Here is a 25,489-nt window from a genome sequence, read left to right as displayed (position 1 = left end):
GATTTTTGAAAACGTCGTAAGTCCAAAAGAGAGGCTCTCTTTGTTTACTTTCTCTTTCGATTATTACAAAGCCATACTAAGATTGACATTGGATTTTCCAGTACCGATCTGAAGAAAATAGCTTTGTCTAGTTTGCTGAGGTGAAAATATTGCAACAAATGTTAAACAAGCCTTGATATAAGCAGAAGAGAGCGTAATGAAAGAGTCTCTCATTTGGACTTACGACGTTTTCAAAAATCACGCGATCATTCATTTAATGAATCCTATTCAGGGTATTGATAAAACCTTAAGCAGCAACTCTGTTAGTTCAGATAAATTCCTAAAGTTCATCGGTGATCGATCCCATGGTGGCACCAAACCGTATAGGACTTGATCTGTCTTTTATCTTAACCATATTGCATGAATTTTGTATGGAAAAACTCGAACACCCATCCAGGGTTGCCAAAAATACAGGAACTGATTTTTATAAAATTGAGAACATTTTAAAAACTTATCCAATAATCAAATTTATTTTAAAAAAAATTGTTTTAATGTTTATGATACATTGTCTTGCTGCGCTTAGCTAACCACGTTCACTGTGCGTGCAGGGATTGAATCCAGAGAGATAGATAAATAATCACTTACCATGTCTGTGTACACTTACGGTTTGTGATATCGTGAGATGAACGTTTTTTTTTTCTTATACAAATTGTAGCGATAATGAACGGATTCGGGGTAATATACTCCTATATACTCCATGAAAAATGTCTTGTGATAAGATCCATTTGCGAGGGTGCTGATGATCCATTCTAAACTTATTTTAGTCAGCTGAGCGAAAAAGTATATTTCACAATAGCAAACAAGCAAGAACGAAACTATTCAAACAATAATTAATAACTATCATGGCTGCTTCTCAGATTATGATTTTTTTGGTAATTACAAGTTCAGGCTTGTGGTTGTTACCTTGCGTTCATCGATGTGCAATATCAATTGATGACAAATTCTGCAATAATTGTCACTGTGTTATTTTTTATGTTCATGAATTTTGTTTTCAGAAGGAATTTCGGCACTGAGAATTGAAGATCTTACCTCATTACCAATTCCATCGAAATTTTTTCTCGTGATGAGAGCCAAAACTTAAATTAGGATTTTTATTCTTTCATTCTGTACAGATTTCTTCAACCGTGTACTATGCAGTTTGTCATTTTATCAGCTGATTGATAAGCCCCTTTTGTTTACAACTTTTTACAATCTGGAAACGCGTTTCAGTGGCTGATCAGTGCTTCGAATTGTGCCAGTAACGAAAATATTCCTAAACTTTCGCTCCACTCGATGAACATCGATGGAAGTTAATCCTCTCAGCATAATTTTGGTGAAATCGGACAGCAAAGGGGACCGCCTGTTGTTTCGGTATCCATACAATGTGCTTCAGCAGTTTCAGACTAGTGTGACTCCGGTCCGGAAAACGCCCTACTCGATCGTAAGCAACGCGGATGACATTCTCCAGAATACACACCCGACAGTGTCGAACATCTGTTTCGGTAATAATTAGTAATAAGCTATTTTGCTGTCAGGTGTCCATTTTCGATTCATGGCATGAATTAGGCATAGACGGCGATTTTTGTTGATTGAAGCAATTCAAGATATATTCACGGTAAATCAGAATCAAATTGATCAGCGGTTTAAAATTTAATAACCACGAGATCACGTAAATTGACACATACATGCAACCTAGATCATGTCCATGCGAAACACCAGCAGAATGATGTTTGTATAGAAGTTGATGTCGAAAAAGCAAATCGGACTAGTACCTAAATCAAAAAATAATAATCGATTAATCCATTAGATTGTTTAGTGCAAGTTCAATAAATCGATTTTCAGATTACTAAAAGAAAACTTAATCAAATTGCGCGTTCGCATTCTATGAACTCTCTCGAAGGACCTCGCCACATTACATGACTATTTTGTCTCTGATTTACGATACTTTGTAATCATGGATGTTTTTTTTTTCAGACCAACTCTACGGGATATCGGATGATGTTCTTGCCACGTTGTTTGCCGTCAAATCTGAATTGTGCAATCAAAAATTTGAACTCAAAGTAAACGACGTGCGGTTTGTGTCCCACCCGACGCTGGTGAAGCTTGATGGTGAGGATCAGAAAAGTTCTTCCTACTTCCGGATCAATGTAGTTTTCGCATTGCACGCTCAAGCCAGTTATTCCATCGTTAAGTGCTACTATGAGCTGAGCAAGAGGATAGGCGTGGCTTTGTTGTACGAGGAGAAGCGAGCGGGATATCTTTTAAATGAAATGAAGATGATGGTTGGTTGTATGGATGAAGTGGCTGCCGCAGCACAAGAACACGACCACGCTACAAGTGCACCATGCGCAAGTGTTTTCGATACAATTTTAAAGGATAGTACCTTAGCGCAGTTCATCAAGACTATCTACCAAGATCTGAGCACGACCGGACTGTTGAATGTGACGATGAATCAGTCGGTTACGCTGAGTTTCTGTTTGCCACAAAAGGCACATCAGTTCCACAAAAAAGGAGTGGTGATCGAACCGGAAACCATTGATCGTTGTTTGCATGCCCTGAAACCTTACCATGGTATGCTACTGCTGGTGGATCCTTCCGAATTGTTGGACTGTGTTCCTCCTTCTGGTGCGCGTATGCTTCTGCAGTTGATTGAGGCATATAATCCTCTGAAAAGCCTGCAAAATATGGCATCGGATGCCGATTTGATGATCGACCACGTTTATCAGTTGGTAGGTCATTTGGTTTACTGGGCCAAGGCCACTATCATCTATCCTCTTTGCGAGACAAACGTGTACGTGATAGCACCGGACGCTCAGCTGAACATCCACTCAAATCTTGCAGAAAAGTTCTCTACAAAGTTTCCGGGCATGGGCCTATTCGAGGTCATTAGCGACTTTTCGTTACCCACCTCAATCGGCCATCTGACGACGCCACTGCAGCATCCGGCTCGTCAAGGAAGGTTGGCGCAAATGGTGCTGTGGATGCTGCAGCATCATTTACTGATGCAGCTGCACACCTATGTTCAGTTTATTGCGTCGTATGATGAGGATGATTGCGGCATAATTGAGAACGGGAATCATATGGACGTTTTGAAAGAAACTACTGACGGAAGGCGGCAGATCCTCAATAATATGTAAGTTGCAATATTGCGGGAATTTTCATACAATTCAATCAAACAACTATTTCCATTTCAGTGGATGCTGTTCGCTTCCGGCTACATCTAGTCAACCGCTTGCCGTTCCGGCAAATCGTAAACATTCCCTATCGGAAGATTTGTTTCCGGATAGTTTAACGCTGGCAACGTCGCAGACGCGTCCCTCGTCAGCGAGTCACCGGTCCAACATCAGCCATTCAAGCGTCGGACAGACTGCATCCAGCACGGACAATGACGAAAGCATAGCCTCGATGGACGACGACGACAAAATCAAGAGTTTGCTGTCACCCTTTTCGGAGTGTGAACGGAAAGCAATATTGAAAATTCCGGCCACCTCTAATCCGGAAGATCTCTCGTTGATGGTGCGTCTCTGGCAGGCAGGATACTTCAAGGGCGAACATCACCTCGAAGAGATTATGTACTTTGAAAATCTCCGGCGGTCGCAGCTGCTCCAGTTGGTGGACAAGTTTAGAGACATACTGATAATCTACGAAACGGAGGATCCGGCCATTGCCAGTTTGTACACTGTGCCCCAGTAGTGTGGTCAACTACTGTTAATAAAGAGATTATACGGCAAAAAAGTTTGTTTCGAAAAAGTAGAGAAACAAGATCTAGGAGATGGGCTAGCGACACCAATTATTTATTAGTTGGTAGGGAAGCAGTTGACGAAAGCTCGCCTTCGAGAATAGGAAATGTATCACATGGTGCCCCACCTTTTTCTTCGCCAATGAAGATGGGATTCAGTAATTACAGAATCAAAAATATACTTCATATTCGACGCTCTGCTCTAAAATATATAGCATAGACTATAATGTTCTCGACAGCCTATTGCGCTTTGGAACACCTCTTCTAGGAGCCCAGTTCATAGCAATTCGTTAGCAATAGTCATAACTGATATGTAAGTATTTTTTAAATCTTTCTGTAAAAACGTGTTTATGAATCTCGGGTCTTCAATGCGTTCGATAGACATATTTATATTATACACCTACCTTTATGAAATGGACTAGTTAATAGGCAATCTTTCTTTCACATTTCGAGCCGTTTTTTGGGACGATTTCGGTACATCCAGCGTATTCGTTATCTTCAAAGAAGCTGCCAATTCTACTTTTACACTTCTACTGTGCACTGCAAAAGGTTTGTGCCTTGACTCCTCGTAAACTTAGAAAACACTAATGGCATTCGATTATTTCCGTGCTGTGAAGCCTCGAAATCAACAGTCCTAAGGTAGCAACAATAGAAATTTATTCGACGTAGAGAAAATCCTCCAAAACAAAAGCGTTCGTAACAAGTTGCACATGTTTATGGCTTGAAATCGGGCACTCCCTCGAAGGTACAGCCAGATCTTTGGATAATTTTCCGTGCGGCCCAGATACCGCACTTGATGCAGATGTCGTAGCTTTGTTCCTGCACCAACTGGGCTAGAAAACCGCCAACGAAGGCATCCCCGGCACCGTTGGTGTCCACAATTTGACTCGTGGCGAGCTTTTCCACGGGGAATTCAGTAATTGTACCATCTTGGATTAGCAGCACGGGATCGCTACCTTGCGTAATAATCGCAATACGCTTCCGTGATTCGTTTTGCTTTGGTAATGCGGAAATTTTCAAACCGATTTCTTTCAGATCTGTAGTGCCAAATTTTTGTGCCTCGGCGAAGGCGAGAGCTTCCTGGAAGAAAAAATAAAATAAATTAAATTGGGTATATTGGGGACGGCTTTACAACTTACGGTTTCGTTACCGAACAGAATATCAATATATGGCAAAACTTGATCTAAATTGTCTTTGAAAAACTGGGGAATGAATGGTGCACTCAAATTCATCATAAACAACCGATTCGTAGCGAGCGCCTGCTTGGCCACAGTCAGAATGCTTTCCACACTAACGGTCAAGAAGAATCCAGAAATGTAGAAATATTCTGCATTTTGCAAATATTTTTCGTTTTCTTTAATTTTAAGATGATCAACTGTGAAGCTGTTGGCCGCGGCCAGATTGGCGCACAAACTTCGCTGCGTTCCGGTAATCAACACAGCGCAGGTTCCCGTAGGAGTGTCTTTGCAGAATTGGTACTGAACATTCACTCCATCGTTTGTGGCTTTCTCCGCAAGAATGTCCGAGTACTTGTCCTGCCCCACACATCCGAAGAAAACTGCCACCTTCGGTCGCTGTAGCACCCATTGAGCTACACGGAATGAATTCTGAACGCTACCACCAGCAATGAAATCGGCGTTGAATTTATCAATCAGCTCATTATAACTGCAATGATTAACGATCATTAAATGACATTTATGGGACTAATCCATCATATATAATTACATTGGCATGTGCTTCTCTTCCGCGAGGATGGCATTGTTTGGCAACATTTCGTACTTGGCAAGAAATTGTTCATCCACAGCTGCCGATATATCCAGCAACGGGTTGCCACATCCTAACAAGAGTCCGTCCCTGAAAGTTAGCATGAACAGAAACAGAACAATGAAAAATGTAATCATCCAAGGCCGCGAACAATGTTTGCTTAATCCTAAATCAGAATGATCTTTTGACCCACTCAACCACTTATCAGCTTCCTTCCTCAGCAATATTCGCAAGTCGGTAGCAACTAAAGTATATTCAACTCGTAACAATACAAGTTAGGGTGGGCTCGATCGAAAGAAAGGACGATGTTGGAAAAGTTTAAAGAACGATTACGGACATCGTTCGTCAAAATGTTTTGAGTGAACGTATAATCGAATAGTTTCAAAGGCGATAGAAAACTTACCAAGCCTCAAAGAATAAGGATGAAATAGTCGAGCATTGCATTCCAGAGGATTCTTTGAAATAATTCCAACGGAATCCAATAAAAGGAAGGTTAATTCCTCAATTTTTAGGACACCCTGACACTCATGTAAATATTCTCATTGAACTACACATCCACATCAACAAACTGGGGTTATGAAACAAGATTCCGATAGATCCGAGAACATGAGATAAAACTTACCGTAACTTTGTCATTCTAGTCGTATAATCTCCCTACGGAAGCTTCCGGAGTTTGTTTTCGGCCGTGGGGTTGTGGCTTCTAATCACTCGCTGAAGCAAGCTAAACTTTGTCTCCTTATCTCTTCCGAAGAGGAGCACAACCGTGACCAACCGAAAACCACTACGCCTCTAGAAATGAACGAACGCGACGGATGCATGCAACCGAACTGATTCGATCCCGCAAAACGAGAAAGGGTAACTTTACAGCTGCACACACGGTACCGACTGCCGAAATTGACAAAACTGCGATTCCGGATTCTGGCGATTTCCAAACATCAGTATGACAGCTGTTGGACTCGCGCTCGCCATTTGAGATGCCCCTCGATGTTTGACAACTATTTCGACCATAATCCTTTTCGACCTCAGTTGCACATCTCTCTACTTTATTCATAAACAAAGCCAAGTATTTTCTTCAAACTTCTAATATTTTTAACAAAGTTCAATGGTAATGATGTCTATAAACACTGCCTCACGATCACCACATAAATATTTTTTGAAAATTAGGATTTCACTATTATTGCGGAAACTATTAGTATTGTAAATAAAATTTAATTAAAAACATTTTATTTTGATTTCATATCGGCCATTTTTTGTCTTGGTATTCAAGAAAATATAGTTTTCAAGACAGCGTCGATCGATCAGAGAATGGGTATGGGTTCGGCCTATTTCGCCGCATATTGTATTCGGCGGTAAGAAACAAAATCCACTGAAAGAAAAACGACACAGACAACAACGCAAAAATAAAATTTTACACGTTTTTAAATAACATTTCAAAGTCTGACTGGATTTGCCTATAGACGAATCCAAGTAAAAATAAGAAGAAGACACACGACGGTGTTAACTTTGACAGATCCTACATCGTAGCATAGGAAGATCATTTTAAAATGCTTATAATAAATTATAGACAAATTGTAATTAAAATCTGATTGATGTACGGTACGGAAAAAGTTCTGAATTACATATCTAGAAGCTTATCTCAATTTTTTTAATATTTTCCAAAAATGTATCTATCATACAGTTCGGAACTTTTTCCGTATCATACATCAATCAGATTTTAATTACAATTTGTCTAGAATTTATTATAAGCATTTTAAAATGATCTCCCTATGCTGCGCTGTAGGATCTGTCAAAGTTAACACCGTCGTGTGTCTTCTTCTTATTTTTACTTGGATTCGTCTATACATTCAGAGATATGCGAAAGGGACCATCTTGAGCCAATCGAGCATTGAGAGATGTCAGAATCTGAGCCAAATGAACATTGTTATCGTTGCGGATTGAGAGGTATTGCGATTGTAATGAAAAAGATTGTACGAAAAGTTTTGTCGAATAAACAATTTGTTTTACAATGCGAGCAGAAGTAGTCTAATTTATAATATTGTCGGCGTAGCACCAAGTTAGAATCCGGAAGTCGAGACTTCCGAACCGAACTTTCTTCCGAAGTTTCATTTGTCAAACTATTTGATGCGTTGTTTAGCGCATTTTTAGGCGAATCCAGCGCACTACTTCCGAAGTTGGGAAAGTTGCCTGTATCTGGAGAAAAATCCAACTTCGGTATAAAAAGCGGTATAAATTTATTCCGGATTCACAATATATGTTATGGAATCCACCTGATATTCCAACATATTTGAGTGTTTTATGTTTGTATCAAACAGGAGCGATGTAGAACTCGTTATTGCCCACGTATTGTACGTGGATTTCCCTATTGGACCCGACCGTTCGAAATAGTCGCTCCTTGAACGGTCGTTGAAATCGCCGTTTTCACCTTCACACCCGTCTTCATAGTAAAATCTGTCAAAACTGACAAGTCTGCCACGTGGTTTTTGCTGTTTCCCTAGGACTTCTCTTTCTTTTTCCGATGTTTTGACATCTGTTTTGATAGATAAGGAGCAAAAAACACAACTGGAAAAGGGAACGTTTGAAATAGGCAAGTGAACCGACCTTCGAAGCAAAAGATATTTTAGTTACCAGATTAAGATTGTCGCTTCGGTTCCCTTTGTTCTGCTGTCCGGAACATGTTGGGTACCAAGCTGTCAAATCGTATGGATTTTCCTTCTTTGACATTTAGCTCCCCTATCCTCGCCAGCAAAATATGTTCCGGACAGCGACGACAGCGACAATCTTTATCTAGTAACTAAAATATCTTTTTTTCGAATCCATTGGTCAAGTAAATCCACAATAACCAAAATTTCCTTTAAAAGTACGTTTTTCCAACACATATTGTACGTGGATTTCCCTATTGGACCCGACCGTTCGAAATAGTCGCTCCTTGAACGGTCGTTGAAATCGCCGTTTTCACCTTCACACCCGTCTTCATAGTAAAATCTGTCAAAACTGACAAGTCTGCCAGGTGTTTTGTTGTTTCCTCGGACTTCTCTTTCTTTTTCCGATGTTTTGACATCTGTTTTGATAGACAAGGAGCAAAAACAAGACAATCTACCAAACATTTATTGAGTTTGGCAAACCTTGCTGTGAGAAGGAACGATTGAAATAGGCAAATGAACCGAACTTCGAATCCATTGGTCAAATAAATCCACAATAACCAAAATTTCCTTTAAAAGTACGTTTTTCCAACACATAAATGAAGAAAAAAAAGTACGTTTTCGCTCAATCGGCACAGTCAAGCTGATTAAGCGGAAAACGTTCTTTTAAGGAAGCTTTTGCTTACTTGTGTAGATACCACAGAGAAACAGACGTCTCACTCAACACATGTACCATTGTTCGCATTTTTAACGGTGGATTCGGTGGATCGGCCACTTATTTAATCAAAAAATGTCAAGGCAAATTAAAACTATTTGACAATTCGAAATTGAATAAAAAACAGTATTTTAAAAATTCTATCTATTAAAAACATTTCAAATCTGAGGAGCTGACTCGAATTGCAGTTAAAAAGCGTTGCAATTAAATGACTTGCAATTGAAAAGCAGGCCATGTTGCAGTTGGAAAGAAGAAGAAGAATTCGAAGAAGAAGCGTTGGAGATTTTTTGACCATCATTTTGACTCCACATCCGCAGCGCCCATGCACACGTAAAAAATTTAATGTTGTTTATTATTAATATTTCTAATACTTTTTTATAAGAAAAAACTTATACATCGCATTAGTCACATTCGGAAATTATTAGCTTTTTGATATGGTATTATTCATTACACAGAAACAACAAACATTATTTTTACAAATATTTTGAGCTTTCTTTTTAAAAAGTAGCAAGTTTTCTTGAAAATAAAAGTGTTTTTTTCAGAATCGAAAGTTTTACTTTTGGAGAAAAATTATTTTTCGTCGGGTTCCAGTATAAATTTAAAAGTTCATCTTTTCAATTTAAAAATTGTTACACTGTCATTTCCCCAGACGAAAACATATCTTCTTTGACAGATAGTAGTTGCGCAATAATGAAATGAAACATGTTTATAGTTTTTTTTTTCCACACGCGCGCGAAAAAAAAAATTGTTGGTGCTTGCGGAATTTAGCACCGTTTTGTGTGCTTGATTATTTAAATAATTGTATAGGTGGCATGATGAAGAGTAATTTTCGAATGGTTTTCTGCCATAACATATAAGGTTATTTTTTATACGTGCAGGTTTGGAAACTCGACGGCACATTGCGTAGTTGGTTCGCTCAAAAGATATTTTAGTTACTAGATTAAGATTGTCGCTTCGGTTCCCTTTGTTCTGCTGTTCGGAACATGTTGGTGTAGGGATTGAGACGGGTATTGATAATATGAATATAAACAGAATAAGAGGGCATATACATTGGACACGAGTGCCAGATGTGTGAGTGACAGATGAGCGGAGTCAGCTTCAGTTTTGTGATGTATTTCGCGGGAAGAAGTATTGCCTGATTTTCTCAAAATTGCACGCGGCGAACCTTTCATGAAAGGTACCGCCTCGCTTTCTGCACCCCGTTTACTTGATTCTTATGGATGAATAGCATTGCGGTGTATCGTTTGTCGCGGCCGTACCTTTCGACAGTCATTCGCCGCGTGAAGTTTTGTGCAAGTACCCATTTGGGAACATTACAAACGCCGCGCAGTGTATCATATCCAGAAAATCTGACAATAATGCTTCCGAGCTGCTGCAGATCGAGCAGCAGCTGGAGACGGCTGATTCGGGTGAGGCCGTCTCCTCCGAACACGACAGTTGGGTACCAAGTTGTCAAATCGTATGAAATTTCCTTCTTTGACATTTAGCTCCCCTATCCTCGCCAGCAAAAGATGTTCCGGACAGCGACGACAGCGACAATCTTTATCTGGTAACTAAAATATCTTTTGTTCGCTCCGTGCAGTTAATTAAAAATCTGTTGTTCACAGAGCCCCTCGTCTGATCGATTTTACCGCCCGCCAGCTCGCTTGAAAATATCTTGAACCGGACGTGACGAAAACGGTATGAACCAAGGTTGGTAGAGTTTATACAGCGAATCAAGATTCATAGAAAAGGAAAAAAGTAACTCGAAGCTCGATCGGAAGAAAAACTCCAAACTCGAACTTGAATCGCAGATTTTCAGACGTTTTTCAGCGATACTAGTGCGTGAAAATGTCTTCCTAGTGGAGCAAAGTGTTAGCTGTCCGGTCACCAGTGCGCGAACGTTGAAATTCCGGTGGTGAGATTGGCCTTTTCCGCAGAAAACGCAGACCTTCGGACAAAAGGAAGAAAACGTAAGTAGCCTGTACTGGGATTGTGTTTTTTTTCTTCCCCTCCTATTTTCCTTTGGCAGTGTTCGGAATCCGAGTTGTCGAAAGAAAAGTTGCCCAGATTGGTTGGGTAGCTGAGTAGTCGGTAGAAAATTATTCGATAATCAGACTTTGGCTATTTCGGTGCAATATTTGGAATAGTAGGTTTCGTAGTTTTCTATCGATTTAGTTCCTTTTAGTATTTTGGGTGTACTCCGCCGCGGTTTTGTACGAGCGTATTAGTGCTGGTGAAAAAAAAGCCATCACTGACTTTTTTCATTCTCTTCCCGTGCGCAAGTATGGGTGTTTGTGTTATTTTTCATGGAGAAATATTGAGCGAAAAATTGTGGATTTTCTGTTGAAAATGGTCAAATTTGTATGGTTTTCATTCGAAAAAATTGACCACGTTAAGAGTTTTCGAGTTTCTGAGGATATTTTTAATTATTTCAGATGAGAAAGTTTAATATATAGCAAAAGATCTGAAGAATGCTAAGTGGAACGGGAACGTCTAGAAAAGGAGCAAAAAATGAAGAAAACGGAAGAAGAACTGTGCGCGGAAGACGAAGAAAAAAGTGTTCGAAGATTGTGTCATGAAAACGATGGACTTTTTTCCAACCTATGGAAGTGATTCTGCTGGTTGAAAATTTCGTTAGTTGCAGCAAGAGAACTGGTTAGTGACCGTGAACCCTTGGCAGGCAGAGTGATGATGAAATTGTCAATTACGCAACAAAAACAAGTCGGATTCACAGACTGAAATTCTGAGTTTGAGTTTTTGTTGAGCTTACTGTTTTCGTGGCAGTAGTCCATGACAATTTGAATGGCCGCAAATCAATCGCAGCAGTCGGACGGAGAAGAGCAAGTGAGATTAGAGAAAGGAAAACACTAATCGAGATACCACAGCTTTGGAAGAGTTTCACGAAGGCAGACATTTTCTATTCGCACGGGAGCCATCAATCAATGGTGCATGAGCAAAGCAAAATCAAAGGCAAAAAATTGCGAGTCTAATTGCCGTTATCGAATTCTTCCCTCCGAGCTTCGCCTCTTTCTAGCTCTGGCTGTTGCAAATCCACTGTACTTTGGTGCCTCCTTTGGTACGTATTCCCATCTTCCGTCGTAAAAATTATTAAGGTCGCATGACTGTGTGCGTGTCGCTTTTCATTAGCTGATATAAAAAAATTTCTACACGCAAGCAGACGATGAAACAAATACATTGAAAACAACCAGTGATGCCAGATTCGGGTGACTTCAACCGTGATCTGGATGTTTTCATTTATAAGTGCTGTCCAATGACTCCGTAGAGCAAGAAGTAGCTTGAGAAGTGCTTGAAGTTACTCCAACGGCTCCAACAAGAGATATTTTAGTGCTGTCCAATGAGAGCTTGAAGTAGCTCGAAGTTTCTCCTTGTCCTGCTCATGCCCATTTGTTGACAAAAAAGAACGAGCAGGACGGGAACAACTTCGAGCTACTTCGAGCTGCTCATTGGACAGCACTTTTAATTACAAGACAAAGATTGTCGCTTCGATTCCCTTTGTTATGCTGGGAGCTGCGGACTCGATAAATTCTAATTTTCAAGATATTTTGCTTGAAACCCGAAAATTTCCTCTCAGTGTTCAATGTACACGCTACGATTTTCTCACATCGAATTATTATTATGTTTATCTGTTAAAAAATATTTTCAAAGATTTCGTCGATTTACTGCATTGCATAAATTATTGTGTCGATCGTAAAATTAAATCATGCTGTTCACTTATTAAAATTCTTCGATAGGTTTGAAATGACACTTAATAATTGAGTTTTGTTAGAAATGAACTATAATTAGTATGAGTTGATTTACACGTGTACTCTCTCGGCTGCGCTCAGAATGCTCACAAACTCTCTCGATGTGATGGATACTTTTTGACAGCTTTCTTTGGAGATTATTTGACAATCGTTTTGATTCTATCCGCAGCTCCCAGGTTATGCTGTCCGAAACATGTTGGGTATCGAACTGTCAAATCGTATGTATTTTTCATTCATTAGTGCTGTCCAATGAGAGCTTGAAGTAGCTCGAAGTTTCTCCCTGCCCTGCTCATGCCCATTTGTTGACAAAACAGAGCATTGTACAGCTAGAGATGTCGTAAAATCCCGAATAATCGATTAGTAACTAATCGATTACTATCGATTCCTGTCGATTATTGAATCGATTGATCGTTGGATAGTAATCGATTCAAAATTAATCGATTATTACAACGATGAATCGATTAATCGAAGTAATCAATTAATTTGCGACATCCTTATGATGTCGTAAAATCCTGATTAATCGATTAGTAACAAATCGATTACTCTCGATCTCTCTCGATTATTGAATCGATTAATCGTTAGGTAATGATCGATTCAAAATTAATCGATTATTATAACGATTAATCGATGAATCGAAGTAATTGATTAATTTACGACATCTCTATGTACAGCACTATTGACATATGCTTGCCAGCAGAAAATGTTCCGGACAGCGACAATCTTTATCTTGTAACTAAAATATCTTTTGCTCCAACTTGATCGAGATTTTTGACAACAAAAACCTGTCAAGTTAACTCCAAGGAACTTTAATGTCAGGCTCTATTCTCAATAGACGAATCCAAGTAAAAATAAGCAGCCACAAGACGGTGTTATCTTTGACAGATCCTACAGTACAGCATAGGAAGATACAATGAGCTAGACTTTACTAATAATCTTTAAAAAAAATCTAGCTCCTTGAGGAAGATAGTTTTAAAATGCTTATAATAAATTCTAGACAAATTGTAATTAAAATCTGATTGATACGGAAAAAGTATATAAAAGTATAGGGGAACTGATCCGTTTTCCATCTCACTGAACATATATTTATCTCATCGCAAAACAAAGAAATACAGCACCAATCTCGTCGCTTCTTTTTGCTAACACGCGTGCTCACTGATGAAAAAAATCACAAAAATAAGAAACCATCCAAATTCCTTTTCATTGCTTTGTTTTTGATGGGATGAAAATAGGAGCTATGGGATGAAATGCCGAACCATTCCCCTATCTATCATAACTGTTCGGAACCTTTCCCGTATCATACATTAATCAGATTATAATTCTTCTTCTTCGTTGGCATTACATCCCCCACTGGGACATTGCCGCCTCGCAGCTTAGCGTTCATTAAGCACTTCCACAGTTATTATGAGGCTAGCACGATGATACTTTTATGCCCAGGGAAGTCGAGACAATTTCCAAGCCGAAAATTATCTAGACCGGCACCGGGAATCGAACCCAGCCACCCTCAGCATGGTCTTGCTTTGTAGACGCGCATCTTACCGCACGGCTAAGGAGGGCCCCCCAGATTATAATTACTTTTCATCAAGAATTTACTATAACCATTTTAAAATTATCTTTCTATGCTGTGCTGTACGATCTGTCAAAGTCAACACAGTCCTGTGTCTTCTATGACAGCTATCTCAACTTCCAAACTGTTTCGAGCACGGGTCTGATGTTGATTGTATTTCTGTAGCACAGTGATATTGTCAGTTTTACGTTTACTGTCTATTAGGGTGCCAATGGAATGTATGGGAAAAATTGTCATCGAATTTCAAAAAACGACATTTCTCACAAGTTTCATTACCCCAAAATATGACCCCATGCAAAATTTGAGAAGGAAGTAAAACGCTCATGTCGATGGGACAAGCGAGCGTTCTCTGGCCGACGAAGGAGAGAGTAGTTGAGCGGTATGTTTTCGACCGTCTCAATCACAAGAATATGTGGGACGCCCTGAGCCGCAAGGGGGTTCCTAAGAAAATCATCGGCCTCATCGAGGCATAGTACTAGGCCTTCTCGTGTAGAGTGCTTCACAATGGGGTCTTGTCCGACCCTATCCGGGTCGTATCTGGTGTGAGGCAAGGATGTATTCTATCACAGTTACTGTTCCTCATCGTAATCGACGAGATTCTGGTAGGTGCGATTGACCGTGAACCAAACCGCGGGCTGTTATGGTAGCCTATAACCATGGAGCACCTAAACGACTACGAATTGGCTGATGACGTTGCACTCCTCGCTCAACGGCGCTCTGACATGCAGAGAAAGCTCAACGACCTTGCCGAGCGCTCCTCTTCAGCAGGTTTAGTAATCAACGTCAGCAAAACCAAATCGTTGGATGTAAACACGGTGACCCCTTCCAGTTTCACAGTAGCTGGGCAACCAGTGGAGAATGTTGAAAGCTTCCAATATCTTGGACTGGTAGCCAAATGGCGTCAGACGGCGGTACCTAGATCGACATAGGCGCACGGATCAAGAGAGCAAGGGCTGCCTTTGCTAGTTTAAGAAATATTTGGAAAAAAGACAGATAAATGAACGCACCAACATACGAATTTTCAACTTTAACGTGAAATCTTTGCTGTTATACGCTAGCGAAACATGGTATGTATCAGCGGAGAACACTCAACGGCTGCAGGTGTTCATCGACAGATGCCTGCGGCAGGCCTGGTAGCGGGTCACTTTTTAGTGACTTGGTCACTTTTTTCGGGCAAGTCACTAAAAGTCCCTTTTTCGAGCTCAAGTCACTAAAGTCACTTTTTCTCGCAAAAGTCACTATTTTCAACTATTTTGAAATTATTGACTAAGATTTTTTTTAAATAAAACTTTATGTACCTATCGGATGATGCTTTGATCATGGCGGAATAAAATTACGGATCTTAAAAAAATGATCGCGCTGAAACTTCGAAAGCCGTTTAACTCGCTGCTGTTACTGGCATTTCACCAGTAGCTAACTGAAGGTGTTTCACGTCACAATTTATAAATTGGTATACAGTCATGCAAGCAGGAGACCTGCCAATTCCGATTTTGTTTTAAAGCTCAAACTTTATACAGTAGGAGAAGGTGGGAAGATTTGATTCCTTGGGAGACTTGACCTCTTGGGAGACTTAATTCTCCGCTGTTTTACCGAGAACTATAGCAGTATTGTTAGAGCGTACTTTTATTATAGATCCTCTAAATGATCGTTATGTGACGAATTATTTTTGGATTGACAACCTTATTTACTCTATTATTTACTGTGTTTGTCCCTCCTAAAGATGTTTTTGAATTTGAACAACTTCCCCTAATATTGACAAAATGCTATCATTTTTTCACAGCACAAGCCGTCAATATGCTAAATGATCTTCACTGATAAAAATGCCAACATTCCACCACAATTTCAGGATAATTGGATTTTGAGTTGTTGTCACAATATGAGGAGACTTGATTCTTAGACTTGAGAAGTTTGGCAAACAAATTCAAGAAAATATAAATTTGTTCTCAAGCGGCTATTTTTTGTAGATTTGACAGATGTGATGAAGGGTTTGCTCTAAAAAAATATTTATTGAGTAGATGTTATAGAGAGAGAATCAAGTCTCCCCAATTTTGAAGATTGCATGCGCTATCGAATTCCATAGCAAAAATCGTTCATGAATACGTATAGCAAGTTGGGAAATCTGCGTATTTCGGAAAAAAATATTTAAATAGTTCAGAGAGCATAGTCCTGCAGTATAAGCAGGAGGTTGAGCGTTCAATCCCAGGCTCGTTGTACTGGATCTTCATAATTTTGTTCCGTTTTCTACCCAAACGATTCATACTGTTTTTTTTTTTGCACTGAAAATTCCAATAACTTCCGTGGCACCTATGATAAATCGTGCATCTTTCTTAAATATGTATTCAGCTAATCCAGTGAGCTTAATTTTCACTGATTCTCACGTGAAGGGAATGCTCCTTCACGCAGATTTTTGCCTAGAAATCATTTTTCAGAAAAGAAAAGGTCTTATGAGTGATAACCATGTTTCGCTCACTTCCAGTGGCGTAAAAATTTGATTTTCTCGGAAGACTACTCATAGTTTTGAATACTGTTTTTGACTGATATTTATCTGATATAATATTTCCGTGGGATTAAAAGGAAGGCCAATACAATTTTACTGAGTAGAGAGTAGATAAAAGTTAGCGTGTACGATTTTTATTTCTCTTCTGAGGCTGTGAACCATTTCATCGATTCGTTTAACTTTCAGTTAAAATTTGCCAGTTCGATGGTTATTTTCTCATCGAAGTTAAAAAATTTCCCCGAAGCCGACCCATTTGCGATTTGACAGATTGATAGTTATTTGGAACAAAATGGATTTGGCGCCAATTTTCTCGGGAACAAAGTTTAACCATCGAACTGTCAAGTCTAACCATGCTCCGGAGCAGGGTTATTTTTAACCACGAGAAATAACCATCGAACTGTCAAATTTTAACTAAAAGTTGAACGAATCGGTGGAATGGTTCACAGTCTGAGTTCGTTCTAAGGCAAAAGAGTGGTGAGTGAAAGATGATTCTCATTCGACCCAAAAACGCTTAATTTCGTCTCATCGAACTTGCAACTGAAACTGAAAGTCACTATTTGGTCACTTTTTCTGCAACTAAAAGTCACTATTTGGTCCCTTTTTTCGTCAGTTTTGGTCACTAAAGTCACTTTTTTGAGCTGCATCGGTCGCTACCAGCCCTGCTGCGGTTTATAATTCTGGCCTGGTGGCCTCACAACTGGATCTCGAGCTCCATCGTCGTTGTCACCAGAGGCCGATAGCAACAGAAATTCGGGATCGGAAGTGGGGCTGGGTCGGCCACAATCTACGTAGGGGCGGAAACGAAATCTGTAAACAAGCATTAGACTGGATCCCAGCGGGACATCGCAGCAGAGGCAGACCCAGAGGCTCATGGCACGCTCAGGATGGAGATATTTCAAGTCGGCCCTTAGCACCACCGGAGGTGTACAGGATCCATAAGTAAAAAGTAATATGAAAGCTGTTTCCAGCTCGTGTGTGTTGCCGTACTTCCGGTAGATGGTATGAATACCTTTAAATATTCACACCATTGATCCTTTTCAACACCATTCCTGCAGCGCTACGATGTCAAATCCGTGGTCCTTCGGCACACCACAGAGTATGCGTGGGTCCGCGGTGAAGTTTAGAGATTTGCACTTTCGCGAATCGATCTTCGGAATGCTATTTCCTTTTCGTCACTTTGGTCTTCGCATATTGTTGACTTGACACCAAACCTCCAATTGACACCAATGGGGCCTGACACCAAACCTCCTCCTTAGAGTCCATTGCGCACACACGGGCGATGATCAGCCTCCTCTAATATGAGGATCAGACGATGTCGTATGCCGCACCTCCATGATGGACAGACGTCGATCAGATTTGCTCTTTCGGAGAGAAGTATATCCTCCATTCTTTGTCAGCACACGACCAAGTTTCCCACCGGGGTTGATTACCTGATCTTCCCTAAGGCTACTCGATATTTTATAAGGTAGGGATGATGTCCTGTAACGCTGAGTAGACACTTTTTCGTGGTGTGTTACGGAGTAAGATATACCACACTGTGCTCTGATTCTTACTATTCTTGTTAATACTTATGAGTAATAGTCGGATGTGTATAGAACTACTATAAATTGCTTTTAGATGATCCACCTATTCCACATTTTTAGATGGAGTCGATCGAGTAAATTATAAAAACGTAACTCATTTAACCTTAGGCTTGTGTTGAATCTGGCAACATGAATCTCCAAGCTTCAGAGTGCTCATCAATTAGGAAAAAAGCGGATACGAGTTTAGTGGATCTGCTGAACACTGACTGATATGAGCTCTGTGTAAAGGTGAAAATTCTTAATGCCAAACTTGTTTGAACATATAAATTATCTCACTTTTTTTCTGAAGCCGAAACTGTATAAAAGACGCGTCTTTGAGAGTCGGTGCACGCCATTTCTCGATGGGTATAAATAGTGGTACCTTAATCTAAAATGCCTTCACATCAAATTTGAGAAAAACCTGAAAAAACGACTACTTAATGTGTTCTTAATAGCATTGGAGTACAAATACAAGCACTCTAAACAAAGCACACGGGCATTCCTTTGAAGGTTCAATGCAATGGACGTAGTTGTTCACCCCGAACAAAAAAAAAGTAGGGATATGATTTGTTGGCTACGAGGCTAGTCTCCAGTCGATGGGGTCTATTTGATGCCATCAGATACACGAAGTACCATTTGTGCGCAGTGCTCAGCATTTAATGTGTTGACGAGCTCGGTGGTCTAGTGGCTACCGCTTCTGCCTTATAAGCAGGTAGTGGGTTTAATTCCAGGCTCGTCTCTTTCTGTAATTCTATCATAGTTCTTTTTGTGTTTCACGTTCTACCAAAACGATTCCTACTGTTATAACCTTACACTTTAACTCCAAAGCCTCTTGTGTCACCTATGAGAGGTCTTAGAGTTCTCTTTCCTACTTTGTATTTCTATCACAGTTCTTTTTGTGTTTCACGTTCTACCAAAACGATTCCTACTGTTATAACCTTACACTTTAACTCCAAAGCCTCTTGTGTCACCTATGAGAGGTCGTAGAGTTCTCTGCATCTTTCTTAAGTAGGTGTCCAACTTACCATCCTTCCCCTTCCTCAGCAATCGCAAGCACGAGGCCAGGACAAATCTAGACTATTGGAGAGTGCTTTGATTCCATCTAAGAGATAGTGATTAGTCCCAAATCAATATCTGTGGTAACGGATGAAAGTGATGCTATTATTTGCGAATTGCTCAATGCTAATGCTAATGCTAGTGCTCAGCATTTAATATGTTAAGCTATCGAATTTACTTTGGTAGTTTGATCAAATTTTCCTTGACCTTTTTCCTTTTGAGCAGTCAAAGATGGCATCGAGAAGCAAAGCGCTATCATTCCGAGTTCAATTCAGTCACATTCAACGCTGAATCGTTCTGCTATACATTAATGATACATGCTGTGTATCAGTGTAGAATGCTCAACAGCAGATGACCATCGAGCATTTCCATTTATGTTGATTCAATATCGAATGCCCCAAAAAATATAGTGTTTTTCAAATAAAAAGTTTCGAAAAGCTCCACAAACCTTTGGAGCATTCCGTAGATTCGGCATCGCTGCTCCCCAATGCTCGTCGATCGGATGTGATGAAAGAAAAGAAAATAACAGGCTGAATTGCTCGGCTCGCTTGTATTGGTGTTATTTTTATATTAAAACACTGAATTGAATTCATTTTTATCTCGTTACAATTTTTTCGCTTGCCCGTCACTTCGTAGTTTAAAAATAACATCAATTTTGTGCGAGGTTCTGATGTAGCAAATGCTATCGCTCGTTACTGCTCGTTGCCGGAAAAGTCATGTTCAATCAAACCAAATCGTGATGCGTAGTTAGTCACTTTGAATTGGATTTTTCTTTCCTACAAAGATCATTGCGAGATGCATCCATTTTAAATTTTTTGCTAATTTGTTAGCATATTGCTGCTTTGTGCAACCCGAGAAAACAACAACAACCCGCATTGAATAGGATGAAAAGAAGATAAAATTGATTCCCCCACGAACTGAGAGCCGTGGGTGGAGGGTGAGGGTACAACACAAAGAGTGAGGAATGAAAAAGTAACCTGCTACACTCAAATAAATCTATGAGGAAATTTCATTAGATTAGTCATTTAAGATGTACCATTTGTTTACCACATTCGCTGTATAGGAACCCTTATACACATTATGTGTAGAGCATTTAAGAAAAACAACGATCAGCTCATATTACTGTTATGTGTTATTCTCTAATGAAAGATATATTTTTTATACATAGCTTCGATGAATCCTGTCATTTAAATGTTTTATGCGAGCATCTTCTATCGACTTATTTTCATGTCAAAATTTTGAAACAGAAAGTGTAACCTCAAAATATGTATTTTTTGCATTTTGTAGATGTACTCTACTTTCGATACTATAGTTAGTAAGTATATTTTTTATTCAATTAAAATTACGCATCATCCATTTTGTATTGCCTGATTTTCTCAAAATTGCACGCGGCGAACCTTTCATGAAAGGTACCGCCGCGCCACAGACAAACAGACGTAACAGCTAGAACAATTTGTTTCAAAATCCATCGCCCAGTTATTTTACCACCACCTAACGTGCATGTTGTACGAAACAAAGTTTAGTACGACAATGTCAACAGAAGGCGCTAGTGTGAGATATCAAATACAAAGGTATACGATGCGCGCGCCCCTGGATGTGAAACTCGCAAGCAGTTGAATTTAAAACGACCGTTGAGCTCATGGTCGATGGGAATTTTCTCAGTGTTACGTCTGTTTGTCTGTGGCCGCGCTTTCTGCACCCCGTTTACTTGATTCTTATGGATGAATAGCATTGCGGTGTATCGTTTGTCGCGGCCGTACCTTTCGACAGTCATTCGCCGCGTGAAGTTTTGTGCAAGTACCCATTTGGGAACATTACAAACGCCGCGCAGTGTATCATATCCAGAAAATCTGACAATATTCAAATGAAACCATCAAGCACCCGGCCATCAACCGATCGCTCAGCCATACTCTTCGTTCAGCGGAATGAACAACTTCGGAGATTTGATTAGCTGTTTGGCTGATGGAGCCGGAAGTGACGCCAGAACCAATGGAGCAATTTACTGTCCCGCAAGAGCCTAACAGCGGATATGTGTGTGCAAAAGAACTAGCTGGCCAGCAGAAACAAAACAATCGTGGCAACTTGAACCGCGGAAGCATGCCGTTGCGCAACCGGATCAACAGCCAATACATCCATGGTTGACAGCAGCAACAACGGAAAGAGGCCAATGGCTATGGCTGGCATAAAAATCGTGGCACTAATCAGAATGTGGGCAATAGGTTTCCCAAAGGGCATCAACCGTGCGAAGTGTTTCCTGATAAGTTGCTTAAAAGGCCGAGAGCGATTACGATTCCGAACAGGCCAACAATAAGTTCGAGGAGTTCCGACTTTTCCTGTTCAAACTTGAGGTGGGCGATGAAGCAAAGCCATAGCAGGTGAACTGTGCACCGAACCGTTAGACAAGCAGAAAGATGATTCCGGCAACGAAACGGGCGCCGGAGAGCATGAATGGGAAGAGCAGGATCTCGTGTGATAAGACAAGGCTAAGTCATTCTTTGACAACATCTCATGCGCGGTGATTGAGTAGGCCAAGAAGAAACAACAACTCACAGACTGGCGGTAGGAGCACAAGCTGAACACCTAAACGTTTAGTGTCGGGTCACCGGACGTGGAGGTTATTACAACCGGTCAACTTCCGCAACAACAACTAGTACCGTGGCGGTAACAACTACCGGGGAAACTAACCGTCCCAATAAACCCAACACCTTTCCAGCAAGCATCTCAGCCACCAGCGTAGCCAAAACCGTAAGCATTATAAAATTTGTTAAAAGAAATTGTTTCCTCAAAATATTTTTTTTTTGCAGAAAATTTATCGTCCTGATGTACACCTTGGATTTAAAAATATGATGTTAAAATAAAAGCAATCCGAGCATGTAAAACTATATTTCAAACTAATAAAAATGTTTTTGAACTTATTTAATTCGTCTTGTTATGAATAATTAATTATATTACACACCACAATAACTATATAATAATCAAATCAATAGCGTATGGATTTTCTATGAAATTTATTAGGTTTGCATATAGTTGCTCTAAACGCGCAATGTTAATTTCTATGTTAATAACCAATAATCTTCTAGTATTCAGACTATGCATAAGATTTATATAAAGAGCACATAATATAAACATGGTGTCCAAAATGTTTTATTATATGCTTTGCACATAACTTGTACCTAACTTTTTCAGTCTGTGATAGAAGTTATATGTGAATCTAATAGTGCAAAATTATATGCGTACCATATAGCATCTATCGCAAAAATTGGCTCAGTGTGGGAACGACGTCTCCAATCAGAGAGGCAAAGGGCTGAATACTATAAAGAGACGAGTGAGTGGATTTCGAGAGCTTTCCGCCGTTCGAAAGGTTGTCAAACGAGAACAAAATAAGTGTATATACGTACCTTACACGGTAATTATTGCATGTTTGGTGTAGTTCTCTTGGCGGATTGGTGCTGGTAGTTGTGCAACTGACTTCCGATAGAACCGCAGACTAGACAGCGAATTTCTGCTCTCTGCCTTGCACAACTACCTGTGCACCGTTATTTGCCGATGCACTGTGGGTTGAACGCAGGTTGGATATTAAAGAGGTTACATTCCATTAATTAGACATGCAGATGGTCTCGTGGCTTTTGTTTCAGTATTATTACAAACAGGAGTTCGAGGGTTCAATTCTAGGTTCGTTCACGTCCTCCTTTTACACAATTACACATTTTGTCTCATTAATTGCTAACTTGCTAACACGGACCTCATTTGTTGGGAAATGCCTTACTGTCGTCAAAGAGGTTGAGGTCTATATTTTATATTGAGCAAATAAGCATAGTCTTGTGAGTTTGTAACATATTTGTTGTATTACATTCTACGTATCGTCTTCAAAACATTGAAACTATGTTTTTTAACAAAACTTGATGGAGAGAAGATTGTTAAGTGAAATACAAATTGTAAATATTACTTAGAGAGCCAGAATATATTTTAGATGTTTTCTCGCCAATCGTTTCATCTAACCATGGATTTTTTTTATAGATGAAAACCCATTTGGCGGGTGCTGGAGAAATTTTCAATCGAATCAAGTACATACTCATTTTGACATTGTGTTACGGTTTATCTTATTTTACTTGTAAGTGACAAATGTTTGAATGGAATTGTGTGTAGGTAGTACGTACCTATTACGAATGTTATGTGTTTGGGCCTGAAGTTGGGCAATACAATTGTAAATAGAAACTATTCCCAAACCACAGACAAACATACGTAACTCTTCGTATAAATTGAACAAAAGATTATCGTCATTCGTTTTTCAGCAAACACTAGTGCCATCTATTATCAGAATCACGAGAAGCACAGTCGACAATAATTGATTCCCATCTGACGTTTGCTCCTAGCACACACTTCTATATGAATCATCATCATTATAGTCATCGATGCAGAAAACATTCAGCAGCATGGACACTAATAAAATGTCAAAGCCATTGAACGCTAGCGCCTCTCTTGGCGCAATCGCGTAGCACAGATGTATTTTGAATCAACCGTTAAACACGTGAGCGATGTTGAAATTCGAAGTGTTACGTCTGTTTGTCTGTGCCCAGACATAGACTTTATATTGCTGGTGCCATATGACACAAATGTATTCAAGGTGCCCAAATAGAATCGAAATCCCAAACGAAATCAAGCTATGAATACAGCAACAAATTTGCTGTAGACAAAAAGCAATGCGCAAATCAAATACATTTACGGGATTTGACTGATGGACCGGATGGATCAAAACCTTTAATGATATCTCGTCATATTTCGCAATTGGCAACGCATTGGACGTTTCTCTGTTCAGATGTTAACTAAATAAATGAATGAATGGACGTTTCTCTCGGGGCACAGAGAGATCGTCAGTTGATTGTCGTTGATCGTTGTGATAATAGTCTATTTTTAATTTCTTGATTTTTTTTCTAATTTTGAAGGATTCAATCAAGATAACCAACTACAGCCCACAGTTCCGAACACTGTCGAAACGTATTCGATTTCCTTCCGTCTTCGAATGTGTGGGTGCACAGACCGCGAATGAAACCAAGATATGCCAGCTTTGAGCTTACGGATGGATACACAGAACTCTGGTTCATTTTTCCTCCGCAAAAATTGTGCTGTGCTATGGATATGTGCATGAATGATCACACACATCACACATATCCAGAGACAAGGGAGAATGACGACGACGTGTGCGATTGATGAGTGTTGTGAATAAGTAGACTCGTTGCATGATACAAGTGAATCGCTCGCTGGTCGCTACTAATGCTGCTTTGCTTGTACCCTTCTGGATATTGCTGCAGAAGCGGTGATATTATTGGCGATTGTTGTTTGGAATGAGGACTGTTGATGTGGAAGTGGAAGTGCGCGCACTGTAAAATGTATGTCGATGGAATCCACATCCTCTCTGTTTGCGACGTGCGAACGCCAGAGGTGGAAATGAAATATATTTTTTTAAGGAACGAGAGAATGCGCATGTTTATTATTCACCTTTTTTTCTTGTCGCTGTTTACTCTCAACTTGCGTTGTGTATTTTCTGCAGGCACTTTTTTTTTCTCGATAACTTGCGCGCACTCTAGAGGTGCAAGTTTGAAAAATGTTGTTCGGTCCAAGACAACGAACTCACTCCATATATTTGCCTATATGTGAAGGCTTTCTCGGCGCTGGTTAGGTTCGTTTTACTTGCTTTCATCTCATTCACTCACCCATACTGCACTTACGTCAAAAGGTAGCAAAGGATCAATATTTTTTCCATAAGCGGGAGGTATTGTACAATAGTCCTTTTTTTCAGAGCATCGTCTTCAGTTCACATTGTATAGCCTTGAAAATTTGATTAATGGGATATGTTCAATGACTTCATTTATCAAAATCATTAATTACAATATTCCATCTACGACAAGGAAAACATCATCAATATGTAACTCGAATTAGCATAACTGAATCGATTGAGAGATAAATCAAAAAACATAGTGCTTAACAAGATGGATTTACCACTTTTTTGTTATTTCTTACAATTTGCATTGGTATCTGTGCAAACGATTGCTCAATTTTTATACTCTTCTTCGCAAGTTGTTTGTGTTGCTGATGTTTGTTTTTTTTTTTCGTGGGTCTTCGATCGTATCTCGTTCACACGCACCAACTCGCAGGGTCTACGCTACGTGGTATGGCCAATGGTCTACGTGC

The 25,489-nt window shown here is 39.8% G+C and overlaps 3 protein-coding genes across 7 annotated transcripts in view; 2 read left to right on the top strand and 1 right to left on the bottom strand.

The window, feature by feature from the left end:
* The first annotated feature begins 1,175 nt into the window (after positions 1-1,175).
* LOC134227477 (GATOR complex protein NPRL3) lies at positions 1,176-4,246 on the top strand. Its single transcript, XM_062708998.1, has 3 exons — positions 1,176-1,520; positions 1,993-3,151; positions 3,213-4,246. The coding sequence occupies exons 1-3, from the start codon at positions 1,322-1,324 to the stop codon at positions 3,709-3,711; spliced, it is 1,857 nt and encodes a 618-aa protein (XP_062564982.1). The 5' UTR covers positions 1,176-1,321; the 3' UTR covers positions 3,712-4,246.
* Positions 4,247-4,392: 146 nt separating this feature from the next.
* On the bottom strand, positions 4,393-6,775 carry LOC134227478 (uncharacterized). The gene is made up of 4 exons (XM_062709000.1): positions 6,144-6,775; positions 5,483-5,611; positions 4,897-5,422; positions 4,393-4,837 (listed from the first exon to the last, which is right to left on the bottom strand). Exons 1-4 carry the CDS (start codon positions 6,155-6,157, stop codon positions 4,472-4,474), a joined length of 1,035 nt encoding a protein of 344 aa, XP_062564984.1. The 5' UTR covers positions 6,158-6,775; the 3' UTR covers positions 4,393-4,471.
* A 3,850-nt stretch (positions 6,776-10,625) lies between these two features.
* LOC134227475 (microtubule-associated protein futsch) overlaps positions 10,626-25,489 on the top strand; it is a 39,912-nt gene continuing 25,048 nt past the window's right edge. For 4 of the 5 annotated variants that reach the window (XM_062708997.1, XM_062708996.1, XM_062708995.1 and 1 more), the window contains exon 1: positions 10,626-10,827. The gene's annotated coding sequence lies outside the window, so the exon portion shown is untranslated. Of the gene's footprint in view, positions 10,828-11,542; positions 11,934-25,489 lie in introns of those variants that run through there. The other variant, XM_062708993.1, reaches the window with a different exon arrangement.

The sequence above is a fragment of the Armigeres subalbatus genome, chromosome 3, assembly GCF_024139115.2.
Source record: "Armigeres subalbatus isolate Guangzhou_Male chromosome 3, GZ_Asu_2, whole genome shotgun sequence".
NCBI classification, from domain to species: Eukaryota; Metazoa; Arthropoda; class Insecta; order Diptera; family Culicidae; genus Armigeres; species Armigeres subalbatus.
Note: the sequence above shows the minus strand (reverse complement) of the source record. Positions and strands in the feature narration are given on the sequence as shown.

What these genes read in the sequence shown, in the direction of transcription:
- LOC134227478 (XM_062709000.1), bottom strand. An exon ending in GAAGAGAAGCACATGCCAAT is followed by an intron (nt 5,423 to 5,482) that starts GTAATTATATAT and finishes TAATCATTGCAG; the next exon opens with TTATAATGAGCTGATTGATA. An exon ending in TTCTGTTCGGTAACGAAACC is followed by an intron (nt 4,838 to 4,896) that starts GTAAGTTGTAAA and finishes TTTTTCTTCCAG; the next exon opens with GAAGCTCTCGCCTTCGCCGA.
- LOC134227477 (XM_062708998.1), top strand. Translation starts at nt 1,322, where the DNA reads ATGGAAGTTAATCCTCTCAGCATAATTTTGGTGAAATCGGACAGCAAA. An exon ending in AGTGTCGAACATCTGTTTCG is followed by an intron (nt 1,521 to 1,992) that starts GTAATAATTAGT and finishes TTTTTTTTTCAG; the next exon opens with ACCAACTCTACGGGATATCG. An exon ending in CGGCAGATCCTCAATAATAT is followed by an intron (nt 3,152 to 3,212) that starts GTAAGTTGCAAT and finishes TTTCCATTTCAG; the next exon opens with TGGATGCTGTTCGCTTCCGG.